Source organism: Perna viridis, chromosome 1 (genome assembly GCF_037379345.1).
Source record: "Perna viridis isolate PV_CMFRI_1.1 ecotype Kerala chromosome 1, ASM3737934v1, whole genome shotgun sequence".
Taxonomy (NCBI): Eukaryota; Metazoa; Mollusca; class Bivalvia; order Mytilida; family Mytilidae; genus Perna; species Perna viridis.
The window spans coordinates 41,814,431-41,830,281 of NC_142445.1; the positions used below are offsets into that span (position 1 = coordinate 41,814,431).

A 15,851-nucleotide genomic window follows, 5' to 3' on the forward strand; every position below is an offset into this window, starting at 1 on the left:
TTTTTGAATTTTTTTCAAAAACCTGTCTTATGACCCCTAAGTTCCATTTTTAGCACAGGCAGCCATATCTATTCATGGATTAAAAATCACAACAGTCACTATGAGCACAATACACCAAAGAACTATTATGCTTATTTTCATTCAATGATCTTAAATGGTTTTAGAGAAGAAGATTTTCAAAGTTGTACATGTGAAAAAAAAACAACAAAAAAACTGTCTCAGGAGTTGTAACTCCTACATTAGTCAATGAATGGTTTTGAAAATTTTGGCATAGGTCCTTCTCATGATGGTTAATAATTTTCCCCAATGCCAGAAATTTGGTAAAGGCAACGGTTTTTGAGTTATTTGCAAAAAACTGCCATCTGACTATTTTTAGAAATGGCGGCCATATTTTTTTCATGAATCAACAATCCCAACAATCAATTTATGTGGGATACCCTAAGGAACAAATATGCCAACTTTCATTGAATTCTGTGCAATGGATTTAGAGAAGAAGACTTTCAAAGTTGCACATGCGAACATCCAAAAATAACTGTTTCAGGGGCCTAACTCCTACATCAGTTGACCAATTGTTTTGAAAATTTTGGCATAGGTCCATCTCATGATGCTAAACAATATCACCCAGGCAAAAATTTGCTACAGGCAACGGTTTTTGAGTTATTTGCAAAAAAACTGCCATATGACCCTTATGTTCTATTTTTAGTAACAGAGGCCATGTTTTTTCATGGATCAAAAATCCCAACACTCAAATTGTGCAGAACACCCTAAGAAACAATCAAGCCAAGTTTAAAACCTGTCAGTCCAGTAGTTTCAGAGAAGAAGATTTTTTTAAATTTGTCCACGACGACGACGAAGGACGCTAAGTGATGGCATAAGCTCACTTGGCCTTTGGCCAGGTGAGCTAACAAAAGTTGAATGACTTACATGATACAACATCCTGGTTAATGTTCAGCAGAATATTATCTGGTGTCATGGCAACGGTGCATGGAAATTCATCTTGGTTCCGTACAATGGCCTGGAGAAAAAAGATAAAAAGTTTATCAGAAAGTCATCTTGTTTATCAATAAAATTCTTTAAATGGATTTCCATAGAGTGTTATAAGCAGCTTATAGATGTAGAACATAACAGCATTTCAAACAAATTTTACATATTAAAACACAGATACAATGAAACCTGTCTACATTGAACCCTGAATAATCTGAAAACCTGTCTAAACCAAACACCGAATAGTCTGAAAACCTGTCTAAAACCAGTCTAAACCAAACCCTGAATAATCTGAAAACCTGTCTAAACAAAACCCTGAATAATACAAAAATCTGTCTGAACCAGACACATTTTGAAATCTCTTCATATCAGTTTTGATGTATTTTGGACCTTGGTACAGGTAAAATGTATTTTGGACCCCTGTCTAAACCAAACCAATTTCAATGTCCAAGTGTTTGTTTACACATGTCCCTCTCTCTGAACAGTTAGGGTGATTTCCTATAGCAATTAAGTAATTAAGGCATAAGACCTTTTAAGATAGTTGTTTGTTTTAGTCATACTGCTGTACTGTTGATCAAAGTATGAGAGGTTTATCCCTAAATTATCAGTTTGTATGTGACAGGAAGATGACCGTAGGGACTCTATCTCCACAGCTTCAGAGAAAGTACATTAACTGATGAAATTAGAAACTCATATTTTCTCATCATTTATTTTCCTCACAAAAACAACACGAGGGAAACTTAGTTGATATTAATGCATTAAATAAAATAGAATTTGATTCTCTGATAAACCAAATGAGTCTCCACAGAGACCTCTGGTGGGGAAAACTACCACAAAATTTATCCAAATCAAAGGTTACGGTAATGCATCAAGGGAGTGGCACCGTGATGACTAATGACTGGGGTTAACACCAATTTCAATTAATTTTCGGAAAATAATTCTAGTGAGTGTTTTGTCAGTCTACATCATCAAAGAGAGTAAATTGATTAATAAAATTCTATCACATTATAGTATGTATGGTAATCTTCATAGTTTTTGTCCCTATAGTTTCTATCACATGACATGGTACTTTTTTCTGCAAATTTGAGTTTTCGAAGACTTCTCATTTACCAGATATTTTATCATAGTTTGTACACGAAGTGACAAGGTATTATGTAATATCCTTAAAAAAAGTTGCCCATCTGTCCTTTTGTCCACTTGAGAACATGTTGATGATTTTTAAAAAAAAACTTAACAGTTGTTTAGTTCCATGAAATACAGGTTAAACAAAATTTAAAGTGTACTTTTTGAGTTAAGCCACATTTTGCATCCCCCTTTTTAATCATTATTGGGTGGGGTATCATTTTTTTTAATGCCCTATTTTTCAGGGAAAAAAATAGGCAATGGATGTGAAGAGAAGGATTTTATGACATATATTGAGTTGCTATTTTACAAAAAAAGAAGAAAATAAAAAAGAACAAACATGTTTATACATGCATCTTGGTAACATGGGAAAAAAGGATCAGTGGAAATACAAGCCATTTCCACTTGTCTGAAAAAATAAAATATATTTCCATCTTTTATGATCAATTCTAGGAAACAGGTAGCATAATTAAAATGATATATTGTTTCATTGGAAAAATAATGGTGAAATAAATAGCTCAGTATGAAATATCATCTGGCATATATTGATCGATCTTGGTTACAATGCTTTATATGAAGTTGTACCGTGAAAGTAATGTTTACTGTGAGAATCTATCACATCAGATAGATGAGGCTTTCATTACTATGCCGTAAGCTCTATTTACAATAGGGTGCAGATTTCTTCCTGAAAACACATACTGGTTTCCGTTTTAAAATATTGAATGAACAAACAATATAGAAAGCGGTCTCACATAGCAAAAAACTACATATTGTTCTGGAATGCATAGATAACTCTGTAATTATATAAAATGGAACATGGATTTTTTTTTCTTTTTAGGAAACACTATTCTATATTCTGAAAATTATAACATTAATATCTGAAAATGTCCCAAAAATGTTAAGCTTTTTCCATAACCATTGTTCAAGACTAACAAATCTTCCATCTACTGTGCAACCTGTCTAAACTTAACTCTGATAAATCTGAATAACTGTCTAAACCAGTCACTTTAAAGAGTCCTTTTATTTCAGTTCATTTGTATTTTGAACCACAGTATATTGAACATCAGCCTTAATGGAACTAATTTTGTGATCCAAAAAGGGGCTCTGTTTTTACAGGTTTCTCTGTATTTCAGTTAGAAAATGATCAAAGGATCTAGTCACTTCAACAAAAGTTATTATCGGCAACATATAGTAGAGTAATGAGAGTCTCATCTATCTAATGTGACACATTATGTTCAAGATATAAAAGAAATCTGGACCATATTGTATTTTCTTACATATGTATTTGAAAAATAAAGAAAGACGTTAACAAAACAAGAGGCTCCAAGGAGCCTGAATCACTCACCTTGCTGGATTTTGCCTTTCAAAAGCAATAAATTAAACAAGAAGTTGTCCAACAATATTGACTCAAGAAGTCTTTGGTAGGACTATCACAAGATCTTTTCAACAAATGAAAGTTTCTTTTAATCTATCATAGTTTTCAAGATATTGACTGAAAACTATTTAAACAAAAGTCATTTTTCCCCTTTCAAGGGCAATAACTCTTACAAGGAGTCTGAAGACTTTTGTAGTCCTAATCATATGGATCATTTCAGTTATTGAAAGAATTTGGATAAACCTTTGGAGATATAAGTGGAAAACTACTGTCTGACCCCTATTTTCTATTTTTAGTAACGGCGGCCATATTTTTCGACCAATCAAAAATCTCCATATCAGTTCTATGCAGTATACCCCAAGAAACATTCATACAAAGTTTGGTTCCAATTGGTCATGTAGTGTCTGAGGAGAAGATTTTTGAAAGAAATAACATTAAGAATAGCAAAAATCGTTGAAAAAGGGCAATAACTCCAACATGGCTTCACGGATTAAAACCAAAATTTGACCAGTGATAGATCTCATCATGCTGAACATGTCAGAATTCAGCTAAACCTAACGGTTTAGGAGATATATGTGAAAAAATACTGTCTGACCCCTATGTTCTATTTTTAGTAATGGCAGCCATGTTTTTCGACGAATAAAAAATCCCCACACCAGTTCTATGCAAGATACCCCAAGGAACATTCATACCAAGTTTGTTTCTAACTAGTCAAGTAGTTTCAGAGGAGAAGAGTTTTGTATAATTCTTAACAACGAAAAATGTACCAAAAAGCTTATATGAGAAAGGCAACGTTTTAAGTAGCAGTCTTTGTAAGAATCAAGCAAATTCTAAAATATATTAAACATCCCCAAAAAAAGGCTCCACATTTTTATTTTTGTTTAATAAGTTGCCTTATGGTATATATGATAACATGTATATTTATTCAATGCAATCTGCCTAGTCTTAGGAGAAATCCAATAGTTTCTATTGTATTTCAGTGTCATTTACAGAGTTATCTCCCTTAATTTTGAATTCTACAATACATTCCATATAATTTGTATCTCCTAAAACAAAGGATTATATGAAAAGCATTACTTTCTGTTTACTATAATACTTGAAACTTGAAACAAAATATCAAAAATAAAAATATGAAGGCTTTTCAACCATGTATTCAATTTTTCAATTATTCTTAGCTGGAGTGCTATTTAAATTCCAGCGAAGGATTCATTTACTCTGCCACTGTACCAATATCAAAATACGTGGAGTTGTCCTGTTTTGGTGAATCGATATAAAAAAAATCATGTGATTTCATACGTTAAGTCGCATTGCAGGCTAGATTTTTTTTCAGCAGCATGGTGTTTGGTAACTGGCATTAATGAGCCTCAAAAGACCATTGTAAGAATGTTTTTTTTTGGTGATTTAAAATTCTAGCTATAAAATGAGGACAGAGGGGTACATCCAAGAAGAAAAAGACTGTTTACTAAGAATTAATAAAGGTGTAGGTGCCAGTGTCATTGTTTTAGTGAAACCTTTGATTTGTACATTACTGGAAATAAAATGAAATGTAAATATTTGAGATGAAAGGAACAAACATCATAATTATTTTTATTAATAAATGGCAAAAAAAAAGTGGTATCAGCCAACAAAAGATTCTCACATAAGCCTTGCTGAGATGGAGATGGAACTGTGCAGTTTATACAGAAGAACATGGCAAATCAGAGAGCTTGAATCAGAAGTACATTACCATTTAAATAACTAATTGGGAATCCATGAAAATTTGTCCACATGAAATCAGTTTCAAAGAAAAAACCACGAAATTTTATCCCCATGAAAATAAATGATTATATACAGTTCATTTGATAACTGTCTTTCTTCTGGGCTCATGTGAGCATTTCAAAAATATAAGAAGACAAAACAGCATCAAAACAACAGAGAAGGCTGTATCTCACTAGATACACTTCAAATTTTTTTTTATTGCTAATCGAACTAAAACGCATAAAAAAGACCTGAATGAACTGCCCTTAAAGCAACAGAGTTAAATTGATTTACACATTGATTGATTGAAGGTTAACTTCATATGACAGATATTTCATGCATTTCTGCAAAAACATTTGATCAATTGAACACTAGTCTTACACACTGAACCAGATCTTTAACATGCTAGCTTACAGTAGAAGCACTCTACTGGTCAAGCAGTAGATCTTGCCAGCAAGTGATTCTCCCCAACCAATTTTTCATCATCTCCTGTGAAACAAGTTCATGCCCAAAATTTAAGACAAAATGTCTAACAGATTGCAGATATTTTTCTTTCTAAAATGAGTTATCATACAACAATATTCATTGAGGAATAAATTTTGGTGAGCAGATTGGCAAGAATTAGTTCTATCTTGAAAATGGTGAGATCTACTTTCTGACCAGTATATGTAATTAAAATATCAAAGCAATCATTATTATGACCATCAGTCACCAGTCATCATTCTATCTTTTATATGGTTGGCAGAGAAGCAGCAACAACCAATCATTAAGTCTTCGGGTATGACTTGGCTAGGGATCACACCAACATCCTAATCTGGTTCCCTGATCAATATCATAAGTGACCCTAGGATCGCTCAAAATATAGACTCAGGTAACCACTGATAGATATGCACAATATATGAGTAAATTGCCGCTTATGAAATAAAGTAAATGCAAGATGAAATTATTTGAATTAAATTAATTATTGTTCATTTAAATCAAAAGATAATGTAAGTAATTTGAAAAAAAAATTATTTTAACGTTTCTTTTTAAAATTTTGAATATAAGAATGTGTAAAAATAAATAAAATAACGCAATAACCACACAGCCAATCAAAAGACAGAAGACATCACTTATGACCTCAGGTTATATCTCAGAGAAACTTGTGGAATGAAAATGTTACCGGGCTGCGAGGTTAACCCACATCCTTCTGCATTCCAGGTGAGCACACTACCACTGGACCACTGATTCAATATTTTACTTTTTTTTAAAGAGCAACAAGTTCAAGTGAAATGGCAGGATGGACAAATGCATTACTGATAAAAACATTTTTGCCCACAGAGAAATTATGGGTACATTTTTTACAATAAGATGCAAAAAAAAACTATACATGGGAAATCATTTGTTGGGTATTAATTTTGCCAAAATTTCCTGGGTTTTCTGTTTTTTTTTTTTTTTTTTAATTGATGGATTTTATCAGAGCATTAGACTAGAAATTTTTTATTTTGTTAAGAATCCTTAAAAAATGGTAAACCTCGGAAAACAGTTTCAACAGACCACTGTTACATTAATTTTCAAAAAAAACAATATCAGCGAATGAATTGCCAATGACACTTATTAGCAAATCTAAAGATTTGCTTGTGAAAGTATGTATTTGACACCACAAAACAATAAGTGTCAGTTTTTAATTATAGCCACATTCCACATACATCTATGTAACATTACAAAGTAAAAGCCATAGAGAAATTGAATTAAAAGCCATTATCTAAAATTATCGACACACAAAACTGATAAAGACGATGACGATAATTCCCATCATAGATAAAAAGGATGTTTCTTCCAGGACAATCAATAACAGAGGAATTATTCAGACTTTTTAGAAGTGCAAAACTCTTCAAATAGATTAGACATGCAATCTTGTCAAAATCATCTTACTAAACCTTTTTTAAGATGAACTTTCTCCCAGATTTGATATGATTATTTTCATACATGTTCTATGTAATTATGAGACCTTATATATTGAGGTGACATATTTGATAAGATGCAGTGGCAGATCAAGAGGGGTTGCAGGGGGTTGGCACCCCTCGTTTATATATGCAAATTTGTTATTTTGTAAAATTGACAAAAAATGGTTGATAATGTCATACCACTCCAATTTTACTGAGGAACCCTGGCTGGCACCCCTCCTTTTCAAAGTGTCTGGATCAAGCCCTGAGATGTCTGTATTGATGATGTGTTACAATCTAATTGTGTCTGGCTAAAGATATATTTAACCAGCTGTTGTGTGTTAACTGATTAGGTACAAATCACAGTTTAAAAATTGGCCGACCAAACATGTGTATCTATAGGATCAGGAACTCACCAGACACGGGCTCAACAAAGCCAACTAAACATACAAGTATGCCCTTATATGGATCAGGTAACAATAAGGCATAGTTTCCATAGGGCCAACCAAACATATGCCCCTATGGGATTAGGTTCTAATCAAGCAGAAGTTAAAGAGGGCCAACCAAACATATGCCACTTTAGGGGTGAGATATTTATAAGGCAAAGATTCCAGATGCCCAATCAAACATGTGCTCCTTTAGGGGTCAGGTGCTCACCAGGCACATATTCGAGAGGGCCAACCAAAAATATGTCCCTTAAGGCATCAAGAACTTAAAGTACAGATCCAGAGGGCCACACAAACATGTGCCCCTTTAGGGATTAGATATTTATAAGGCATATATTTAAGAGGGCCAACAAAACTTTGCCCCTATAAGAATCAGGCACTAATCTGGCACATGTTCAAGGTGGCCAACAAAACATATTCCCCTTTCCATCCAGCCTAAATCAGAATAGTATATGTCTTTCCTTCAAACTTGGATTTCTCTATAATTACACTTCAACAAATTTCACATCCAATAGTATCTTTACTGCAGCCTCTTTTTAAATAAAATTTCAGGTTTGCCCCTACCTATAGTATTTTATCATTTTCAACTTTAGTAGCCTACAAAATAATGTTCGACAGAGTTTAAACATGTAATTTACTATAAACACCAAGACAACAAATAGCAATGAAGCTGGTTCCAGCAGGTACATGGAGGAAGTAATTAAGTTCCAAATCTTAAAAAAAGACATATATAAAACCCGGAAGAATTCAAATCTTCCTATTCAAGGTAAAAAAAATTACAAATAGTTGAAACAAAATACTATATTCTATTTAAATATTGATCATTGTATAAAATATTTGCTTATCTCCACAAACTTAGACAATATCAAGATTTAGAATCTAATGAAAATAGTTTCATATTACCATAGTTAACCAAATATAACTTTATAGGATAACACATTGTGAATTCATTTTTGAATCACGAATTTATTAGTTTTAATGGTACAGCCAAGTCATGGAATCAAATTCAGAGGTATTTAAAAAAAAAAAAAAAAAAAAAATATGAAAAAGTGCAAACACAGTTATGAAAAGATTGAATTTCTGTTGCCACTGGTAACAACAACAAAGGCCAGGTTTATCATTCAGTATAAATGTAAGTGACTAAAGACTGTATTTCTGTTGCCACTGCTAACAACAACAAAGGTCAGGTTTATCATTCAGTATAGATATAAAGCAACTTTTAAATCTATATCAAAGCTTCTTTCAAAATACAAAAATGTACAGTGAAACCTGTCTTAAAAAACTCTGAATAATCTAAAAACCTGTCTAAACCAGACACTTTTTAAAATCCCTAATATCAATTCAAATGAATTTTCAACCTTAGTAAACTGAACACCTGTCTTGATTGAACCTATTTTAAAATCCAAAAGGGGTTTGGGTTAGATAGATTTCACTGTATGAACATTCTGTATCAATGAGAAAAAAAGTAACAAATCCTTGAGTTACTGATTTGAAAGGAATATTTAAAAGAATGATTACACATAATCATATATGCCATGAAAATACTTTGATAAGTGGTACCAATTTTCGTGGTTTAGGAAAAATACATGATTTCATGGATGTTTGAATTTGTGGTTTTGAGGTTTTCGGTATACACATTAAATGGATTCTCCTTTACGTTGGGAACCAAATTTCATGTTTTTATCCTACAAACGAAAACCATGCAAATAGGTACCCCACATACAATAGTTCTTTTACAGTAGTATAGAAGTATTGTTACAAGAGTTTTGGTACATGTTGCACAAAAATCAAAGTTACAAGTAATTCTTGCCTACCAGGAAAGCAAAAAAAAATATGCCAATTCATGAAACCTTTAAGCAACTTCTTCCTCTATTTTTGAAGAAATCTTATACAAATGTATATATCAATTACATATACTTACACGAACTTCTATCTTCAAATATTTGTCTAACTTTTTCTGTTTAAGTCGTTGTACAAACTGTTCTGCAGCAATTGGTTCCTTCTTCACAGCTCTAACTGCTTTTTCTTCTTTCTCTACAGAAGAGTCACCAAATCCAAATACAGACTTTAAATTAGAAATTTGTTGACCTATAGCAGATATTAGCCTTCTTCCCATCATTGAGTTAACATTTCAATGCTACTGTTTTAGTACAGTGTTAGACAGCACTTTTAAAGTAGCCATACACGCTCTAATATAGGTATCATATAAAAAAATATTGTGTATATTTCCTCTCAGTGACGACATTCAGAACAGCTATACAACCATAATCAGTAATCCATGATAACTGCTCATAAATTATCAGAAAGCAAAAATTACTTTAATGACAATTTTTTATGGAAATAAAATCCATTTCAACAAACTCCATCCATGTGCACTTAAAATTATACAGAATACCAACTATGTCACATTAAAACAATTACTATCCTTCTTATGTACGAAATCAATGCATTTACAAAACTGTGACTGACGACAATTCAGCACTCAGTGTAATCATGTTCGTTTTTCCTTAGGACGACATCTGCTTTTATCTAATCCTTTTTTCTGCTGCGATATTCTTGCTTTACGTTGGCCATATGTTTGTAGTGTATATTATTAACTGTATTGTGAATTTAAAAGGTAATATTGAATTTTTCACTCAAGAATCAACCAATAGTTAAGCTACTGGGTCTTTTGATAACATTAAGCTAGTGTTTACTTTTTTCCAGAGTTATTCAAACAAATAAATGGCATTTTTTTTTTCATTGTTTATATTTACCGGTAGTCTGATTATTGATTGTAAACTTTCTAATGTGTCCGTCGTCAATAATTCATCAAGCATTCAGTAGAAATTTCAAATGACAAATGATAACACAGCTAATGCACTTTGATAGAATAAAAAAACTTTGTACAAAATGTATTCTACTAATTCCAGTCATCCACTAATTATGGAAAAAACCATATTAATGTTTTAGATAGTAAAGTTTATCATAGATTTCTCGTAATACTCCTAACAATTTATGAGAACTGTTTCTGTGGTGAAACCTCTTCTGTCCAAGGTTGATAATCAGACATCAAAAAGATTGACAGAAATATATGCAAAGGCAAAAGGGCAATAAATTCCACATGATTTACCACAAAATACAGAAATTTATGCATACTTGAGAAATAAAATGGAAAGATCATCAGAATTTATTGTAACTATGTTATATAGGGAATATCTGATTTTTGTTAACTAAAACTGGTCAGTATTCAAGCTAGCTATTGCAGACAGCACAACACCTAATTTACAACATTGCACAATATTTCATTGTTATATTGTCTCATTATATTAGCTAAAAGTAGACAGATTTCTACCTCCATTTAATGTCAAAATAGGATTATTCATTAACAGGGCTGACATACTATAAAAATAGCACCCTAGCAGACCAGATCATGTGTTACTAAACCATAAATAGGAATAGAAGACATGTATAATAGCAGAAGATCTATATATCATTATACAATTGAAGTTCTAAAGCTTCAAAGAAAAATTACAGCCAACCATTTTTCCAAAAGTGGAAAATCTAAGAATTGAATTTTATTTAAAAAAAAACAAAAACAAAAAAAAACAGAAGCACAAAAACATGTCCAATTCTATAATAAACTTAATGAAATAATATTTTTAAAAAATTTCACAAAAATTCAAAATGATGTCAAGGATGTCTTTAAGAAATATATAGTCATGTATAGCAAGTCTGCCATATCAAATAGGGCTATTTTTTTTCAGACATTCACAAATTTAAACAAAAAAAAAGGACAACTTTAGACATTTATTCAATGAGGATCTATTGACTACTGTGAAAGTACTATTATGTATTTGTGTGGTACCAATTTTCGTGGATTTCTTGGGTAAGGTTAAACCACTAAATTTGATTCTCATCGAAATGGATTACTTACTTTAAATTGTATGACAGGATTATCAAAATCATGCACTGAAGAATCCACACACATGTGCTTTTACCTAAACCATGAAAATTGATACCCACAAATATAAGTACTTTCACAGTATTTCTTTGGACTCTTTTTGACTGAAATTAAAAAAAAAAATTATAAACAGAACTAAGTTCTGTACTATTTTTCTTTTGTATTTTTGCAGACTATGATACTTTATACCAATTTATAGCAAAATTTTTGAACAGTTGAAGGAAGAACCCAACTTTAAAGGCACTAAAACAAACAATATGACAATGGTTTTTTAAACATTTAGAACACATTTGAGGGCTTTTAGCTTATATGAATGTAAAACTAGCTCTGAATTGAACTGCTCAACTAGAGCTAATGTCAACTTTCATAAGCTTACAGTGTATATTAACAGTTTGTTATGTTTAGATATTTGATAAAGAGAAGCGTTTTGTTCGTATCAGAAATTTTCTGATTGTGAATCACAACAGGGACTTCCTAAAAATTAGAATGAAGCATCCTTATAGTAGCATGAAAGCAAAATACAATGTTAGAGCTACAAGCATTATTTGACAATATTTTGATTTTTGTGAAATTCTGAATAGTACAGCATTATTGAGCAACATTGTCCATTTCGCATAACCTAATTTGGTATTTTAGCTACACCTCCTAACAACAGAACTACTTTAATGGGGTATCAAAATACACTAAAACATGCATGTAAATTACGTATGGTGCAATCAATTGACAGTTGACAGTATTGATTTGCATTAAAAATGGTGATTTCATATCATAAAAACAATATTTGTTATTTTATTTTTGTTTTCTGGTGTTTTTGAATTAAAATCTAAGAATTGTTTTTAAATTGTTGGTTACATTATGGGATATAAACGACTTTAGAAATGTTTATGCTGCAACATTTATGGCTTTGGGTAGGTTGATGCTACATAAACTGCTTCACAGTTCATTCAGCGTAAACCAACCCAAGGTCATTTATATCCCATAATCTAACCAACAATTGAAAACTATCCCTAGTTGTAGAACACAGAACCCAAACCAACTAGAAAAAGTCCCATGTTTGATATGTTTATCAAAAAATTTAACCTTCAAGGTAAATGTACTAAAAAAAGCCATGTTTAGCATTGTAAAAACACAACTAATTAATCTTCAAAGAGGTATGTTTCATATTTTATGAGACATAATTCTGCCAACCAGACACTAGAACAAGTCAATTTGACCCTATAGAATGCAGAACCCAACCTTCAAGGCATTAGAACAAGTCATTTTCACCCTATAGAATGCAGAACCCAACCTTCAAGGCATTAGAACAAGTCATTTTCACCCTATAGAATGTAGAATCCAACCTTCAAGGCATTAGAACAAGTCATTTTGACATTGTATAACACATAACATAACCTTCAAGGCACCTGAACAAGTCATTTTCACCCTATAGAATGCAGAACCCAACCTTCAAGGCATTAGAACAAGCCATTTTGACATTGTATAACACATAACATAACCTTCAAGGTACTAGAACAAGTCATTTTGATCCTATAGAATGCAATACCCAACCTTCAAGGCAGTAGAACAAGTCATTTTGACCCTGTAGAATGAATGCAGAACCCAACCTTCAATGCACTAGAGCATGCCATTTTGACCCTATAGAATGCAATACCCAACCTTCAAGGCACTTGAACAAGTCATTTTGACCGACCCTATAGAATGCAAAACCCAACCTTCAAGGCACTAGGACATGCCATTTTGACCCTGTAGAATGCAGAACCCAACCTTCAAGGCACTACAACAAGTCATTTTGACCCTATAGAATGCAGAACCCAACCTTCAAGGCACTACAACAAGTCATTTTGACCCTGTAGAATGCAGAACCCAACTTTTAAGGCACTAGAACATGTCATTTTGACCCTATAGAATGCAGAACCCAACCTTTAAGGCACTAGAACATGCCATTTTGACCCTGTAGAATGCAGAACCCAACCTTCAAGACAATAGAACAAGTCATTTTGACATTGTATAACACATAACATAACCTTCAAGGTACTAGAACAAGTCATTTTGATCCTATAGAAGGCAGAACCCAACCTTCAAGGCATTAGAACAAGTCATTTTGACATTGTATAACACATAACATAACCTTCAAGGTACTAGAACAAGTCATTTTGATCCTATAGAATGCAGAACCCAACCTTCAAGGCATTAGAACAAGTCATTTTGACATTGTATAACACATAACATAACCTTCAAGGCACCTGAACAAGTCATTTTCACCCTATAGAATGCAGAACCCAACCTTCAAGGCATTAGAACAAGCCATTTTGACATTGTATAACACATAACATAACCTTCAAGGTACTAGAACAAGTCATTTTGATCCTATAGAATGCAATACCCAACCTTCAAGGCAGTAGAACAAGTCATTTTGACCCTGTAGAATGAATGCAGAACCCAACCTTCAATGCACTAGAGCATGCCATTTTGACCCTATAGAATGCAATACCCAACCTTCAAGGCACTTGAACAAGTCATTTTGACCGACCCTATAGAATGCAAAACCCAACCTTCAAGGCACTAGGACATGCCATTTTGACCCTGTAGAATGCAGAACCCAACCTTCAAGGCACTACAACAAGTCATTTTGACCCTATAGAATGCAGAACCCAACCTTCAAGGCACTACAACAAGTCATTTTGACCCTGAAGAATGCAGAACCCAACTTAAGGTACTAGAACATGTCATTTTGACCCTATAGAATGCAGAACCCAACCTTTAAGGCACTAGAACATGCCATTTTGACCCTGTAGAATGCAGAACCCAACCTTCAAGACAATAGAACAAGTCATTTTGACATTGTATAACACATAACATAACCTTCAAGGTACTAGGTCTAGCAATTTTTGAACAGTTGAAGGAAGAACCCAACCTTAAAGGCACTAAAACAAACACTGTAGAAGCTGGTCTTCAAAACACCAAAACAGGCTGTGTTACAGAACCCATTATTAAAAACACCAAAACAGGCTGTGTTACAGAACCTATTATCAAAACACCAGAACAAGCCAAGATACAGAATCAAATTTTCTAGATAATAAAATGATCCATATTACAGAACCCATCCTTCAAAGACCTGGAACATGCCATATTAAAGAACCCATCCTTCAAAGCACTAGAGCAAGCCATATTACAAAACCCATCGTTCAAGGCACTAGAACAACCCATGTTTTACAAGTTATTACAAAAGAGAGGATTGAACACATCAGTACCTCCAGTAGAGAGCACGTTTTCAAGATAAAAACAATTAAAACTTTTCATCAGATTCAACAAACCCTGAATATGGCAACATTTAAAATTGATTTTTAATCCTTCAAACTAACAGTACTAAATTGCCTTAAAATCAACAATATTGATTCAACTATGATACTTTATACCAATTTCCTACCACAAAAATGGCAAAATATGATTATATCATGATTGAGAGTTTGCATTATTGATGGCATTTCACACCTTTAATGGGAACATTTTTCAAACATTTTGTGATTAATCACTTTTGGCAATAATGATCCGTCACATTTTTCAGTTAAATTCACCATAATGCCTTTTGAATAGCAAAATACCATGATAATCTGATGACAGAACAATTTTCTGTGGAGACGAACTGGAAGTGTTACGATTTATCAATTTTATGTTCCGGTGCAAGGAAATAAATATTTCATGGTTTTAGGTGCAAAATAGTTTAGCTTCAATTTGAACAAGGTTATAATGCCACAAGTTTTACAGTCTACATTAAGAAGTTAGATCATTATGGTGTTTTGATCTCAACCAGAACAGATATATTCTGATCTCCACCAGAACAGATATATTTTGATTTCCACCAGAACACATATAAATTTTGATCTCCACCAGAGCAGATATATTCTGATCTCCACCAGAACAGATATATTCTGATCTTCACCAGAACAGATATATTCTGATCTCCACCTATACAGATATATTCTATCTCCACTGGAACATATATATTCTGATCTCCACTAGAACAGATATATTCTGATCTCCACTAGGACAGATATATTCTGATCTCCACTAGGACAGATATATTCTGATCTCCACCAGAACAGATATATTCTGATCTTCACCAGAACAGATATATTCTGATCTCCACCTATACAGATATATTCTATCTCCACTGGAACATATATATTCTGATCTCCACCAGAACAGATATATTCTGATATCCACCAGAACATATATATATTCTGATCTCCACTAGGACAGATATATTCTGATCTCCACTAGGACAGATATATTCTGATCTCAACCAGAACAGATATATT

At 32.8% G+C, this 15,851-nt stretch overlaps 1 protein-coding gene across 4 annotated transcripts in view; it reads right to left on the reverse strand.

Annotated features, from left to right (window-relative positions):
* LOC148628818 (receptor-type tyrosine-protein phosphatase epsilon-like) overlaps positions 1–15,851 on the reverse strand; it is a 139,788-nt gene that overhangs the window by 41,438 nt on the left and 82,499 nt on the right. For all 4 annotated transcript variants that reach the window (XM_088595089.1, XM_088595099.1, XM_088595108.1 and 1 more), the window contains 2 exons: positions 9,511–9,623; positions 925–1,015 (listed from right to left, as the gene is read on the reverse strand). In XM_088595089.1, coding sequence (XP_088451215.1) covers positions 925–1,015; positions 9,511–9,623 — 204 coding nt within the window. The remainder of the gene's footprint in view (positions 1–924; positions 1,016–9,510; positions 9,624–15,851) is intronic.